This window comes from Metopolophium dirhodum, chromosome 3 (genome assembly GCF_019925205.1).
Source record: "Metopolophium dirhodum isolate CAU chromosome 3, ASM1992520v1, whole genome shotgun sequence".
Classification (NCBI taxonomy): Eukaryota; Metazoa; Arthropoda; class Insecta; order Hemiptera; family Aphididae; genus Metopolophium; species Metopolophium dirhodum.
In genome coordinates, this window is record NC_083562.1 from 12,310,521 (window position 1) to 12,327,256 (window position 16,736).

Sequence of the window (16,736 nt, forward strand, 5' to 3'; positions counted from 1 at the left end):
TTTTTTTTTATTCCATAGCCACTGTAGCCAACGCGACGTGTCGTAAATACCTATCTACATCGTTCCTATATTATATATGCTATAATCATTATCATAATATATATATATATGTGTATACTAAACATACGAGTATAATGGGCATATATATATATATTATTATATCAAGCTCATACAATAATTTTATACAAAAAAGAAACGCTAGAACGCGGCATATAAAATATTTTATATTGTACCTACAGCGGGACCACATTGTATACCTAAACTACACGTGCCTATAACTTAAAACGAATTAAAAAAAAATTTCTGTTTTCGTAACATTCCAGAACCGCTGCAGGTTATGAGTATTGAACATGGATAGCGGCAACGAGACCCTTTTCTCGGAGGACTCATCGCCCGACTCGGCGCCACCACCGTCGCCTAGCAGTGGTCGAGGGAGCCAACAGCCCACGCCAGCGCCCACCCCGCCGCACATCACTTCTTCCTTATCCAAGGTAAACACACATTTTATATTATTATAATGTTTTTTCTGTCTGCATCGGTCTTCTGATACTGCAGACAGTGTCTTACATACCGCATATTTATAAAAAGGTTTATACGGTTTTGTATCGTCGGAACCCTTTTCTCCCTTTAAAATATTACGTTGGGTTGAAACGACAAGACGACGTCAAGATGTCATGTCGTGTTAGAAAAGACCTGAAACGAAAACGACACCGCAGTATATAATATATTTTCGTGTCTGGGATTTGATAAACGTAAACAATATAAAAGTAAACATAATATTTCACAGTCAATTTGACTGTCATCAATGACCCTTTATTGTAAACCGAAAATCGAAATAATTTAGTAAATACGTTGAAAAAATATTTTAACAACTATTCAAAAATACATAAAATCAAACTAAAACACGCAGTTGTTTACAGTGGTCAGTGGTCGTTCAGTGGCCGTGTTAGTTCAAATTATTATTATTGGACAAAATATTACTGTAAGCAAATATATTTAAAGGCCCGCTTCCCAACAAATAATATGTATAATTTACCTAACTCAATACATTATTAATTAATTTTAAAAAAAGATTGGAAATAATTTTTCTCTTTATATTGAATGTGTTAATTATTAACATCGTGTTTAATGGCTCGACATCTATCCTTACAAACAAAATGTCATCTTTTGTTGACTATAATACTATAAGTACCTATACTTCAAGAATTCTGAATCAAATTGTCGTTGCAGTTTATCAAGTGTCTTTGCATTGACTTGATTTAGATTTTAGATTTAAAATTTAAATGTACTCAATCGATATAATATCTAGATAAAATATAGAAACCAAGAAAACAATTTTATTTAATTATTTTGATCACCGAGGAAATATGGAATATATAAATTTAATTGGTCTGGACTTGGGGGGTTACTATCTGTGTACCTATTCTGCGTGTTCTAATGGATCGAAAAATATCAGATGATTGCGTATTTTTGTACCATAGGTAGATACCGCATGGTTCCAAACAATTAATATATAATTACGTGTGCCTGCGCACGCGTATTTTGTACCATAACTATCTCCGGATAAGTTTGCCAAAATGATATGTCGTCATTCTTAATTATACATACTAAAAATGAAATGTATGTACTTAGTACAAATATATTGTTAATGATGGAAAAACATGTCTGTCGGTAATTATCGCCATTCGCCGTCCATTATAGAAACATAAAATACTCGTTTTCCATTTAAAAATATGTAGGTATTGTCTGGGAATATTTCGATTTATAGAGTTTCGAAGTTCGATTTATTAATGGCATGTAACGCACATAAACGTATAAGACTTGTGTCCATATAGTAGGATTTTAATCGATTTCACCTTGTAAATTCATCTTATTATTAAATGTGACCACCATTTTTAGCAACGACGACAGTGTGTAATGTGTACAATATATACTGGGTGGTTATTTTAACAGTAAACACCCATTAACTCAAAACGTATTTTTTGTGTACTTTAAATTCATTACAAAACAACATTTTTGCATAAAAATGATTTATTAAATATTTTCATCGTTACCATTGTTAAAGTTTTTACTTTTTGAATGATAACATATTGTTATTTCATACTATTTCGAAGCTGAATATTTTTCTGAAAGTAATAACATTTATATAAATAAACAATTAAGTAGAGCATGACACCTCCGAAAAATTATGGTCCACTACACTGCTCGTCAAAACTTTAAAGGTGAAAAAATATTTTCAAAAAAGTTAATATTTTTCGAGATGTTAACAGTTATTACTTATTACTATAGTTAAAGTAATCATCCTGTATGATGTACAATATTTATAATGATGTCAAGTACTTAAGTTTGGCAATAAGAAAATGCATCATCTTCAGATTAAAATAATATCTCGTGTAAAAGATAATAATAGCAGTAGCAGCTATAATATGATATTTGGCATTAGATACATTCAGCGTACAATATTTTGTATTTTTAAGGCTGCAGATTATTAAAACAGTTAAATGTTTGGACGAAAAAAAAATGTTTTGAAATCTTTAATGTCTGTATTCAAAGACTAAGCGTTTTTTGCACGTATGTTTTTTTTATATTATACCTTCACTTTCTAATCCTTTTTTTAATGGCGCATTCAAAAAATTGTTTGTATAGATACATGAACATTACACAGATAGGTTACCTACCTACACGTACAGAGTGATTTTTTAACGTAAGGATGACACTCATTATTATTTTAAAAAATATTATCTATTTTTCAAATTTATAACTTTTTGGAATGAAATCATACATTTTTAATTTCATATTCTTGAGCAAAATGTTTTCCTGATTATTTTGATTATAGAAATCAAATTTTTAGTGTAGTTAATTAGTTATAACTTACAAGTAATTCAAGTTTTGATGATTGGAGTGGACAGTGGAGTGACAGGATTACCAGAACATTTTTAATTAACTTTGCTCATCTAAACTTTAATTACTTAAAACTTAATGATTTTAAAAAGTACTAAATATTCATGTATTTATCATTTACGTGCTTAAAAATTACAAATAATATGCTTTAAAAAAATGAACGTATTTTTTTATAAACAAATATTTCATAAGACTTTAAACAATTAAATTAATTTAATGTGCCTTTATTGTTAAACTCTTCAAAGTACGTAGACGTCATAATAAATACATTTTTTTTAAAAATATATAAAACATAATTTCTAAAACAACTAGGTAGGTACCTAGTTGTTTTAGTAGGTACCTATAACAAATAATAATAAATAGCTTTAAACATTTTTTCTTGAATGAACATTTTCTTGTTATTATAATAATATCATTATTATTATTTCTAATTTTTACAATCTGTTACATGTCTGCAAAGCAAATACATTACGGACAAATTATTATGCCCTTATTAGCCCTTAAAACTACAAAAATCACAAAATATGCACTATACACTTTTAATATGTTTTCGTAGTGTCTTGAAATGTATTTCAATCTTACTTGACAATAAATCTAATAGCCCACAAAAAACATCCCAATGCAACTTCCTAACCATATACTTAGAAGTTATACCTAACTAATTAACTATACTAGTTCGAAATTTTGATTTTTATGTATCAAAATTATCCGTAAAATATTCTTCTTTGGAATGAGAAATTAAAAATGTTTGCTGCGTTTAATAAAGTAAATAACTTAAAAATAATGATGACATAAATAGTAAAAAGTATAATTTTTTTTGAAAAATTTTAATAGTTCGAAATATTAAATGTCATTTTTTAAAAAATTATCCTGTAAGTATATTGTAATGAGATTGAACATTATATTTCATGCATAGGTTATAGCCTATAGGTAAGTAGGTACAATGCGTTAAGTATATTTTTTAATTTTTAATCATAAAATGTATGCGATTCTACTACTTATTTTTGCATCTATATTCTCTATATATAAATTATATTGATTGTGCTTATAATAATACAACGCAACATGACTTGAGGTTATATTTTTGGAAAGTAATAATAACAAAAAATTAAAATATTGGTCGATGGACAATAAACGAATCATTAAGCTATATACACACAATATTTTGTATATTTACCGTAGGTACCTACCTATACAGCTATTGCTATACATATTACATATAGTTTACTGGTGTAACATTTTTGCCATGCAACTGTAATATAAATGGTATTATATTATTATATGTATTTAGTGTGGGGTACTAGAAATACAATTAAAAATTATTCTTATGTTTTACCTGGTTTTTTTTACTTGTATAATTCTCGATTCTTCTATCATAAGAATTATTGGGATTTCAACAATACAGTATTTAAAGGTTTAACATTAGTTCGTTTAAATCGTACACTTTTATAGCTACTGAAAATTATTATTTTTTAAAAGTTAATTAAATAGAATGTAAAAATTATGTTCATTCATTTATGAATATGGCATGTTTTATCGGTTATTTTACCGCATAAATTGCTGAAATCTCAGTATTTTTTATTCGAAGGTTACATTTTCTGCTAAATGTCAAAACAAATTTAATACGTCAATAAAACATGGCAATACGTATATTGTGTTGTATTTCTTAACGAGTATAAAAGTAAATTGTTATTTCATTGACAAACACACATAACGTAATGTCGTTTTAAAATCGTTCAAAAAATATTATTTATTACGGAGTACGGTCATACGGATTGCATTTTATTATAAGCCGACCTATCCGATATACCACGTATATAATACCTATACCAAACTACCTATACCAAATAATACCACCAAAACAATAATTAATTAACTATATATTAAATTAATAAACCCAAACGTTCACGTCATACTCGAATTGTCATGTTTTTTTTTTTAATTGTAAAACTAGAATCGCATATTTTTATAAATGTTGTACTTATACAATTATTTTTCTTATATTAATAATGGTCGGTGTTCTTTTTTGATCCATGCAAAATATAATTTTAAATATATTTTTTTCTCATATAAACATATATATATACATATGACATGTATACTATTGTAAATATTGTAAGATTATACACTATAATTATACACTGCTATACACCTATACAGTATACACATTACACATATGACATATTATATTATATTGTTCGTATTTCGTAAGCCACACTAATATACTCTAATACAGTAATACTTACATACGTATTATAAATTGGTGCATGCACATACCTATTATAAATTTATAACATATAACAATATAATAATGATAAAATAATATAATATAATGACACTACACTACTACAGTACTACACTGCAGTTGATATAATAATAACCGACCATTATGACCTTAATAAGAAGTGAGATAAAAAAATCTAATAAAAAAGCAAGTCCTTTCCATTGTGTCTTATGTCCTATAATAATATGAGCTATTCGGCTAGTCGCGTAATCGCGTCGGCATATAATAATGTATTATTATAATATATTATTGATATTATTATTTATATTTTAGTCACTGATACGACTCGTCGTTTTCCTTCCTATTATTATTCTTATTTCTACTCTATACGCCGCGGTAAGTCAACACAATCCGTGCGTGTCCTTATAATATATAGGCGTATTATATCATGTATGCACTCTTGGCGTAAAAGGAGAGAGGGAGACGAGACTGGTTTAGCACGTGTGTTTAACATATATATATATGCTCACATTATTATTATTGTATATTTTATACGCGAGTTTATGATAATATATAATATTATATATTATGTGCATTCATTATATATTGTACATAAAATGTAGGTTACGCGGGTGACGTATATAATTTTATAATAATAATAATAATATAATATACCTTCCAGACGTGCTCTGCAGTGCAGCTGCAACAAGAACCCGACTAATTGCGTCAGTCGTCAGATTTATTTGTTTACCTTTTCGTTCAGTCCGTTTTTTCGTTCCGCGTGTTGTTTATTTATTTTTTATATATTCTATTCGATTTTTTTCCGAGTTCGTATAATGGACAGCAGTAGTTATTATTACTATACTGCACGACGTACTGCAGTGTAGGTACTACACACACAGCCAAACTAAAGTCGTAGCGGGATTGTCAGGATTGATGATCAAGCTAATTCACGCCGTCGACGATCATGCAGAGATTCATTCAGAATTGTATACGTTTTTTAATGTACCCACAGACATGGTAAACACTTTAACCGTTAAATGTGAATTGACAATCGTATATATACGATGATGCATTACTAAAAAAGTGCCTATATTGTGCGTGGTACGTGTACGCTGTGTCTTTGTTAGTTTGTTACTACCACTACTACTACTATTGCTGAAACTACTATCGTCCGTGGGTATACTATAATGCATAATACTATTCACAACCAGGGTTACACTACTTACACTACATTATTGATTATTGACTGTGAATATAGAAAAAATCGTTCCGGTTGTTCCACCATTTCTCCGTGATCACCGCAATTATAGTTTAAAAAACTTACTGTGAAATTTCACAATACCGATCGCATTGAGAAAAATGATTAGGTTGTATACATCTACCTTGAAGATTAAGAAGTAACAACAATAATGGCATTGCAGTTTTTCATCAAACGAGTTGTGTTGTAGCAATAATTATTAAGAATTTATAAATTTATAAAATAGTAACATAATATATTACCTAATCACTTGCAGGGTTTGTGATATATTATGACTGGACTGCAACTTTATTATGTCGTTAAATTACTCCCCGTCTCTCTCACATCATTCAAAATCGGAATAATGCATAATTTATATTGGTATAATAATGTATAATATTGTATATTAGTCAATACATAAAAGCATGCATTTATGAATGTTTTTTAGATTTTTTAGATTTATTAATTAATCATTCTATAAATTACTTAATTTTATAGTAATTACTCGAGTGACTTATTTTTAGGACTGTTATTTATTTACATTGAAATGATTCGTGGAAAGTACAATTTAAGTTAAAAAGTTGTAGTGCAATTTTTCAATTTTTCAGTACATATATGATAAGTTTATACTGGATACTAGTAGCTAGAACAATCTACCAAAGGGTCTTTTCCATTCGGTTTTTCCTCCATAACACCCTTATTGGGCAGTCGCCTTTGCACACCCCTGTATCCCACGTTACCTACCCATTCTAATATTTTACTACTTAGGAATTAACGGATGATATTTGGTTTTTTGTATGCAGGTTTTATATGTCATCGTTTTTTCTGTTTCAAAAATTTTATTTACTATTTTATCTAAATTTTACATTTAAATGAATGGAGTTTCATAAATCTCAAATAATGTGAATAAATATTTTCAAAAACACAAACATTTAAAAGATAAAACTACTATGTATCTATAATTTTAAAGAAATTATTTAATTTTCGTCTTTCGATACTAATTATACCCGTCTTATATGTCTTATTTTAACATATTTGGACAAGGGTTTAAACACAAGAGTGTTAAACATGTGTAGGATAGGTATATCACAATATTCAGTGAGTAGTAAATATAGATGCATATAGATATTAAATTTAATACATTCCACACGCTCGAACTCAATCGCCGCCTCACTCCGAGATGCCATTTTTTTCCCTTTCGTTTTTGCCGTTGCCGGAGGAATGAAGTAATGGCACGACTAAATGTAGTATAATACCTATGTATTATACGCGCAGTCGCATCAGACAAGATTTAGGTATACATATGGGGCAGGGGTGTGTCGGAAATGAAGTATAATTCGAGATTTTTTTCTTAAGCTGAAAACCAGTTGCAATATTGGTATTTTGGAAAATCAAAAATGACGAAAATATAATTAAATAATAATTATTTGCGAATACAAAACACACATATACGAAATATCAGCGTACAACAACAACTGTACGGGCGCGGGCTTGTGTGTGGTGGCACATATACATATATAATAATATATACATTATATACGTGTGCATAACAAGGTCCGAGAGCGGAGACGAAAATTATTTACAATCCTCAGCGGCAGTGGCGGGCGGCATTATCTCTCCTCTCGGGGACGGACCGTGAGAATGCGTTAACCGAACGCCCACAGTCGTAGAGTATATTATATACTGACACAGACTGGTTTTTTCTTTTATTATTTCCTTCTCTTCTTTACGTCTGTTGGCCTCTCCTTATCTTCGCGGTCACCACTGATTTCGTCGTCATTTCCCAGTCCACAGTGTCGAATCCCTGTAGCTCATTAAAATAATTATATATGTAATATGTATATTGTATATACCTACTACCTACCTAGGGAAGTTGAAATTCTTTGGCAAACTAAAAAGTATTCTACGGTGCGAAATATTTGAATATTTTGGAAAATCAAAACGATCTACATATATACAGGTCGTCATAGTCAATATATATTACAGAGGTGTGCAAGTATAAATTACCTGCGGAGGTTGCTTGTTTTCAAAACTTTCAAGTCCGGTAAAAGAAAATGCAGACCACGAGTTGCATAACCTATAATGATATATAAGATACGTACGTATAATTTTATGATGTCCAACGACGATTTACATAATTGTATTATGATTATTACTGTATTAGTCCAGTGTTATTGTTTGAAAAAACTTCTTCTCTAAATTAAAATCTATGCATAATAATATGTATTGAAATACGTGGTTACATATCAAGATTTGTACATAAACATAGAGACTATAGACTGTAATTTAGTTTCGTAGCGTATAGATATTATTATACTGATAGTAGTACCTATATAGTACCTATAATAAATTACAACTACGCTAACGGTATATATAATAGTTGAATTTCCTTATATACCAGTGATGAGACTGATCATTTTTAACTATTGAAATTTGAAATGATATGTTACCTACTCATTTTTCTATTATTGAAATATGACTTTTTTTTATTATGGTAACTTAAATAAGTAATAACGTATACACAGGTACCTGCACATATTAAATAAATTTATATAATTTATATTCAGATTAAAATTTCAAAACCAAGTTATATATTTCTGTTTTTAGCATATTATTTAAAATCAAAACAACACTAGGAAATAATTGTTTTTAATATCCCTAGGAAATATCGAAAATTGACTATTTACTTATAACATTTCTCAAACTTGAAGCATTTATAAGCAATTATATTATATTTATAAGCATTTTAAGCAATAATAAAGTATATATTACCTATGTTTTTTTTGTGGTTCGCACCACTTTACTTGAGAAATTACTTCAAATGTCATTATTTATGGTAGTTTAAAGTAGAAAATGTTGTGTTGTTTTAAAGTTGTACTTTGGGACTTGGGTGGTGATAACTCATATAAGTGGGCTGCGTGCAAGATTTTGCAAAATTCCAAGTAATTATTTTAATGGGTAATTGAGAGAAACCCAATTCATCTGGCAACATGAAATTTTTCCCCAAAAAGTATTTTAAACTAAATCGATTTTGTTTTAGATTCTGAGCGGAGCGATTTACAATGATGTGTTTTTTTTATTTTTATGAATTTTTTAATTTTTTGTGTGTGTACACGATAAGTAGTTGAAATAATGCTTCGATTTTCGACTTCAGTGTCTTTTTCGATGGGAAAGTGAATCTAGTTAATGGATTAAGGAGGGCAAAATTTAAAATTCCCAGTAATTTTTAAAAGCGCTGAGAAAAACAAAAAAAAAATTAAGGAAAACCAGGAATTTTTACGCAAAATCGGTTTTTGACAAACCGATTTTGGTTTTTGGTGTAACTCTAAAACAAATGACCGTAAATACATGCATTTTCAAAATATTTTAATTTGTATTGAACTGTTTATGGACATTTTCAGTTTCCAAATTTTTTAGTCTTTTTCTATGAATGTCAGTAAAATTTTATTTGTTGGGTAAAAAAAATTGAAAATTGAATACCCTGTTACTATAACAAAATATTAAAATCCATAGTCACAATTTTTTTTATAAGCATACCTATACCTAAATCACGAAAATGTGCAAATTATTTTGTTTTAGAAATTCATAAAAACTTTTATGTAATACAAGAATCCTCTTAAGTTTTTCTACCTTAATTTAAAAAAAAAAGTCTACAAGAATGTAAAATTTAACTTTTTTGAGCGTTTGAAGTTCATATTTTTACAACATTTGATATTCATTTGATTTCTCATATGTAGCCATTTTCCTCTTTTATTGTAATTCAAAAACAAATAACTGTATAGATACATGGACATTTACAGAATATTTATATTCTCATTTTTTATCCACCATAAAATTTAAAAAATATTTTGACTCGTTTTAAGCTTCACGGACAATTTCAAATTTCAATTTTTTTTAGTTTTTTTATGGTAATTCAAAAAAAATATTAACTGTAAACACTTAAATATATTAATCATACTGCAGTTTTTTCTTAGTTTTCCCTGTGATTTACTTATGACTGTTATGACAACACGTTCGGGGAAAATAAGTCAACGTGCGAATGAGACTTAAATAATTTGATACTTAAGATTGACTTACAAAATATTTAAAAAAAAAATCTATGAGTTATTTCATTTGGCGGTGCATTGCGTTCTTCCTTCTATATAAGATAATATGGCAAGATTAATAAGTAGGTAATCATTTTTTGGTGCGATCGAGAATTGCTCACGATAACTATCTAAAAAAAAATGAAAGTGAAAATTGTGACATGATATTTTCTATTTTATGTACTTCCGTCTTCCAAGAACGAACATAGACAATCGAAATAAGTACATAACTCGGACAGGTGACATATATGTTCTTCACAAATTGACAACAAAGGTTTATTATGCAATGTAAATTTATTTTCATTTTTTAGAAGGGTAATTACAAATATATACAATGTATAACTACGAATGCAATGAAATAATACACTAATTATGTCACGTGTTTGTATGTGTGCGGCTTTTACTTTAATATTAAATGGGTATTACAATACAAGTCATAAACTCATTGTTCTGTTACATTCTTAGACGTTTGTCGTAATGGATTGTTATAATATTATATAGTGGCATTGGTGCAGCCCTGGTCGTCACAACTCGGACAAGATAATAAATTCATCGATGAGCGAAAAACGTTTTACGCAACGCAATTACACGACTTGACTTCAACAAATCGCTTAATAAAATTTATTTTATTGCGATATACATATGCGTATTACACTGATGTATAATCATGGTTGAAACCGTCGTCACGCCGTGATTTATCTATATAGACTATATAATATAATTATAAGGCTCGAATGTCGATGACTCGGAGAAATCGACAAAATGACTATTTTTTAACTGCACTCAGACAATTTTTAACAAATTTACAAATCAACTGGTGTAACGTGCAAAAGGTTCTCGGGCTGGACCCCCCCCCCCCCCCCACGCACTATATAAGTAAAATTTGAGTATTCATAAAACCATATCAAGTAATACTTTTATTTGTTATTATTGTTAATTAGTCAGTCAGTAATAAGTATTTATTTTGCTTGTTCGTATGGCTTAACAATAAACTATTGACAATATAGCCAATAAAAACATAATATTAGCCTTAGCTACGTATAGTAGATGCTTTAGAGTTTAGAGTTAAACAGTAAAGACAATATTATTACTATGTTAAAGTACAGGTAACACATAGTACACAATAATGATAGATTCAGTACCCATTCGATAGCGTTTGCAAGGACTTTAAAGATACGTTTACAAAGTCCTCGTAATAATATTATATGCATGATATAATATGTATATTGTATAGGTATTATACGATAACCGTTCTAGCATGACGTAGTTCTACACTTCTCTGCACGGTATCGTGAAGTAGATATATAAACTGGTATAATATATAACTAATGCACGTGGTATACTATCTGCCCAAGTGGCAAGTACTAAAGTACCACTACCTACCTATATACGCATAACATATATTATAAATATATCAACACAATAAATAGTTATTGCTGTGCGGGCCTGCGTGGATCACAATAATTACTGCAGGGAAAGAACCCATATACGTCATCATGTTAAATCAGCTGTACCTTTATTATATGGGTGTCTATAAAATATCATAATTAATGTATAAACTTATGATAAAGCGTCAAAGCGTGTACAGCGTTACTTAATTTATTTTTCTTAATCTTTGATCTACATTTATCCCTAGAATAATATACGAACGTTTTCAATGCTCTCCTGCAGCGTTCGTATAGTTCTGAGTTTCTGACCTGTATCTAAATCTTGCACAAGACCGGCACCATATCAATCGCTTTAAAGACACTTTAGACGCGCGTGGCCTCCGGCGTGACGGCTGTGTGTGTGCGTTTTTTTTTTTAAATTTTGTTTTTCCACTTTAATAAAACGTCCATCGGTCGAAATTACAACCTTGCCATACGAGCCTCGGGGTGCCGGTCGCACGACGATGGCGCATATTATTCATAATATATATATTTATATGAGTATAATAATACTAATAATATGTATCTATACAATTTTTTTTTTATTTGAGTTCAATTATTAATATTAAAAGAGAAAAAAATTAAGAAAAACCGGAACTTGATTTGGAGGCGGTGTTCCGCACGCGCCCGAAGTTGAAAAATAAAAACACATGCTCAGAAAGAATATAATGATATATATGTTATATACTTATATGTATAGGATTATACGTCGTACGGAGACTGCAACAAACGAAAAACGGGAACGTTATGCGAAACCGGAAGAACAACATTTAAAAGATTAGATATATCATATCGGCTGATATAAGTATACCTATACCTATTACCTGCGACTATTTATGTCGAAAAGAATATTCATATACTGATATACTAATACTGTTATACTATTATATATACATATATACTTAATGAGTATATACGTAATAAAAGTATTTTCGAGTTAATCAACTAAAGGTATCAAAAAAAAAATACACAAGTATACCTACAATATTTTGATCTATTTTTAGTGGCCGCGTGTATTGTTTTTTGTATTAGATGCGTTTTGAGTATATACGTAATGTTTTTTTTTTTTTATAGAATTATTTGAGTTATTTTAAACAATTACACGGTTTAAAAGTTTCATATGAAAAATTGCGATCGCAAGTAAACGTCAAATGTGCATGAAAAATATTTGTCGTTACACTATAATTATATCGTATACTGTGCACTTATGATTATTTTAAGTACAGGTACTAATATAGCCTTTATATAGGTATTAGGTACGTCTGTACTTCATATATTATGCAATTAACTTGCAATCAATTAACTACGAACTATTTTACTAAACAATATGCGCGTGAACCAACCGTTGACCTTTTCCCGCGTAAAACTATGCTATTGTCATTTGTCACAATGTCACTGCGGATAATTAAAATATAATATTACATCAAATTTTCTCCCGCGACGTCATAATAGGTACGTCAATTTATGTGTATATTTAATAGTATTGTATTATGTGCACGACGTTGTAGTATGTACCCATTTGATAATAAATAATAATTCATCCACATAACTACTACCAAACCGACGAATTATTCAAATCGTATAGTATATAGGTACCTATACGATAATAATAAATTGAAATATTATTTACCGTGTGTCTACCTACCTATATTATAATATATATCTATACTCATCGTGGACGTTTTATTGCAGGGAAACAGTGTTATTCGTCCAGTGGCCTTCAAGCCGGGTTCAATGAGATTCACCGACAACGGCGAAAGATATGGCTCCACGCCTATCCTGGCCAGATCCTCGCACAGACATCTATACGGCAGTAAGTACATTTATATAATAGTATATATATATTTATATATATATAATGAGATTTTTCTGCGCACATAGCCGTTTGCAAGCTCATATAATATAATAACAGACACTCGAAAGACCGACGCGATATGAACGAACGCCTATGTGCATTAAATACATATTAAATTTATATACCTAACTACCTAGCAGGTATTCTTACAAAAAAGAACTTCAACGATTGTTTAAGCGGAACGATGAATGTATTGATTTTACAATGATTGTGTTGTTGTTTTTATTTTGTATCCGTTATCACTTTTTGCAGCCGTTAAAATGCTTAATTTTTTAGTGTGGTTTCTAGTAGAAAATTAGATCTATTTGGTACTTTGGTGGGGGGTTGAAGGGGGGAGGTGACCGGGGGTTAAATATTTCTCGTACTTTTCATAATAATAGGGAAAAGCAACAGAAAAATTATGAAAAAACGGGAATATTTAGTTTTTGAAAAAATCTATTTGGGTTCAATGTTCTAATTCAAAAATCAATAAGCATGGATTTAAAATGTCCTACAAATATTTATAATAGCATTTTTTTAGACATGATATATTGAGTCAAAATGTTTATAAAAATATTATGGTTGTTTTTGTGCTTTTTATAGACATTAGTATCATCCATCGGGCGAAATTGGAAAAACATTTGTAAAATCAATACGCTTTAAGATATTGCATTTTTTATCGCACACTGTGCACAGATCAGTATCCGCGCCTGTGCTTCTTCTCCTTTAATTCGTAACGTCTTATAGCAAAAATATGTATTTTATCGTATTTTAGTTGAATCTCATTTATCTTATATAAGCTACAAACATACGGACATAGCTTTTTGATGGACATTTGAATAGGTAACAAATATCCCAGACAGCATTTTGAAATGATAATATTATAATAACATTATAATAATATTATAATCACGAGTAATATCATTATAATATGTCATTTTCTCACTACTATGTAGATTGTATAGGTATATTGGTGGAATTATAGATTCGACAAAACGAGTGCTTGCGTAATTGCGTATTAATATATAAAGATTTCAAAAGTTCTACTTATTTACTTTTTAAAGGTTTTTTTGAATAATTAATAGTTCACAATATTTTTGTCAAATATTAGTTCAACATACCTCACTATAATACTCGTACTATACTAATAGAAAAATTCATTACTAACAAATTATAATAATGTAAATAAATTAATAATATCCTTAGAAATAGAGACTAACTACACACCATCTCGGCTTGCAGAATCGTTTTTCGGTTGTAATGATTTATCATTGAATTCAAATTTAACACATATTCTATTACAGTGACCTACCATCTCAGTGACGAAGTACCCAATGGTACACTAAAAACATACTATACAACAGAGTGACTTCTCCGTTTTTTTTTTTTAATTTATTATTTATTTATATTATATATATCTTATGCCTAGGTAGTAGGTAGTATCCGTTACTGTGTATAATAATATGTCGTTATTTCCACACGTTTTTTGTCTATACGCGACTATTCCACGCAGAACCACTCCAGCTGCAGATGTTTCTGAGGCCACTTTTCGGGATTCAAAGATGTTATTTATTTTTTATCCGACTCGCCTACATATCTAAAATCTAACAGCAGTTTGACACAGACTTGAATTTTATAAAACGGCGAATTAAATTCCCAACGCCCGGAATCAAATTGAGTGCCTCTCGTCTTTCTACCTGAACATATTTTAGCAACCGGTCCAATCGGCCACAGGCGAGCTCGATACGCGCACCATAAAATATAATTAATTTACATTGATACTATTAATTTAGAATTTATTCGTTATTTTTAAAACATTTGGTTGTACTTCCATAATATATTAAACTAGAGTAATATTTATAAACGGATGTCGTTATAGTTTACCAGAAATGTTTAACATACGTCTCACTTCACAGCATTATGTAAGACCATGAGTGATAAAATACATGGTTTTTATTATGTATACATTTAAATGTGTAACTATTTAAACTAAGAATAGTAACAGTACCTATACATTTTGAATCAAATCTAAACTATTTTGTTACTTTTTCGGTTTTTCATCAATATTTTAAATATACTATAGGTACCAATGAACTGCACCATCAATCTAAGAAACCAAATATGATATCTTCTGGCACGTTGGATCGAAAACTTCGTTCAGCATCTCCAATGGTGATGTCGTCGTTACCGGCTCAAACCAGCTGTAAATTTCGGCTGGGGCAGCAAGACGATTTCAAATCATCCTCTTCATACAGTTCCTATAGAGATTATCGCCCTAGGTATAGAACACTAAGGTCCTAATATTGTATACGCATCGACATGAAATATTTTATTTTTTTTTAGTTCGAAGTCATTTTCAAGGCTCAGTAAACGGTGTTCGGCATCCGAAGGGTCAGCTAGTCTGTTAGACTTGACCCCTTCGCCATCCGAATCTACAATGTTGTCCGAAATGGAAACAGTGTTGAGAGACAGGGACCGTGAATTGAGGCACCTACGGCAAACGATGGAGCACAACGAGCAAGTGATCTTCAGAGTTTACCAGGAGAAGGAAAATGCGTGGGACAGAGAAATGCGGAGGATCAAAGCAATGGGTGAAAATCGGCTTAAGACAGCCGCGCAAAAGTCACTGAAGCTGGAACAGATGCTCATGATGCAGACGTATAAGGTAAATATATATCAAGGTGTTTAATAAATTTGTGTGCAAAATAATAATACTATTGTACCGTTTGATGTATAATATATATCTAAACATCTTGTACATCAGTTGCAGGATGAAAAAAAGAAATTACAAGAAGAAAACGAGCGTTTGGAATCCGAAACGATGGATTTGAAAAAAGAAGTAGACGAATTGAAGGTTAGACTCGAGGAAACTGAATGGGGACTGTGTCAAAAGTCCGGAGAACTAGCTCACGTAAAATCACAACTGAAAGATACTCAAGTAAGTTATTAAATATAAATAATTTAGAAGCTACAAAAACCCATTAGAATATACTTATGTCCATGGGTATGAAGTACCTAACTTAAT

General features: G+C 30.0%; 1 protein-coding gene across 1 annotated transcript in view; it reads left to right on the forward strand.

Annotated features, from left to right (window-relative positions):
- Positions 1 to 16,736, forward strand: part of LOC132941778 (leucine zipper putative tumor suppressor 2 homolog) — a 46,316-nt gene that overhangs the window by 28,004 nt on the left and 1,576 nt on the right. The window contains exons 2-6 of the mRNA XM_061009946.1: positions 324 to 491; positions 13,570 to 13,690; positions 15,795 to 15,990; positions 16,055 to 16,376; positions 16,476 to 16,649. Coding sequence (XP_060865929.1) covers positions 351 to 491; positions 13,570 to 13,690; positions 15,795 to 15,990; positions 16,055 to 16,376; positions 16,476 to 16,649 — 954 coding nt within the window. The 5' untranslated portion in view covers positions 324 to 350. The remainder of the gene's footprint in view (positions 1 to 323; positions 492 to 13,569; positions 13,691 to 15,794; positions 15,991 to 16,054; positions 16,377 to 16,475; positions 16,650 to 16,736) is intronic.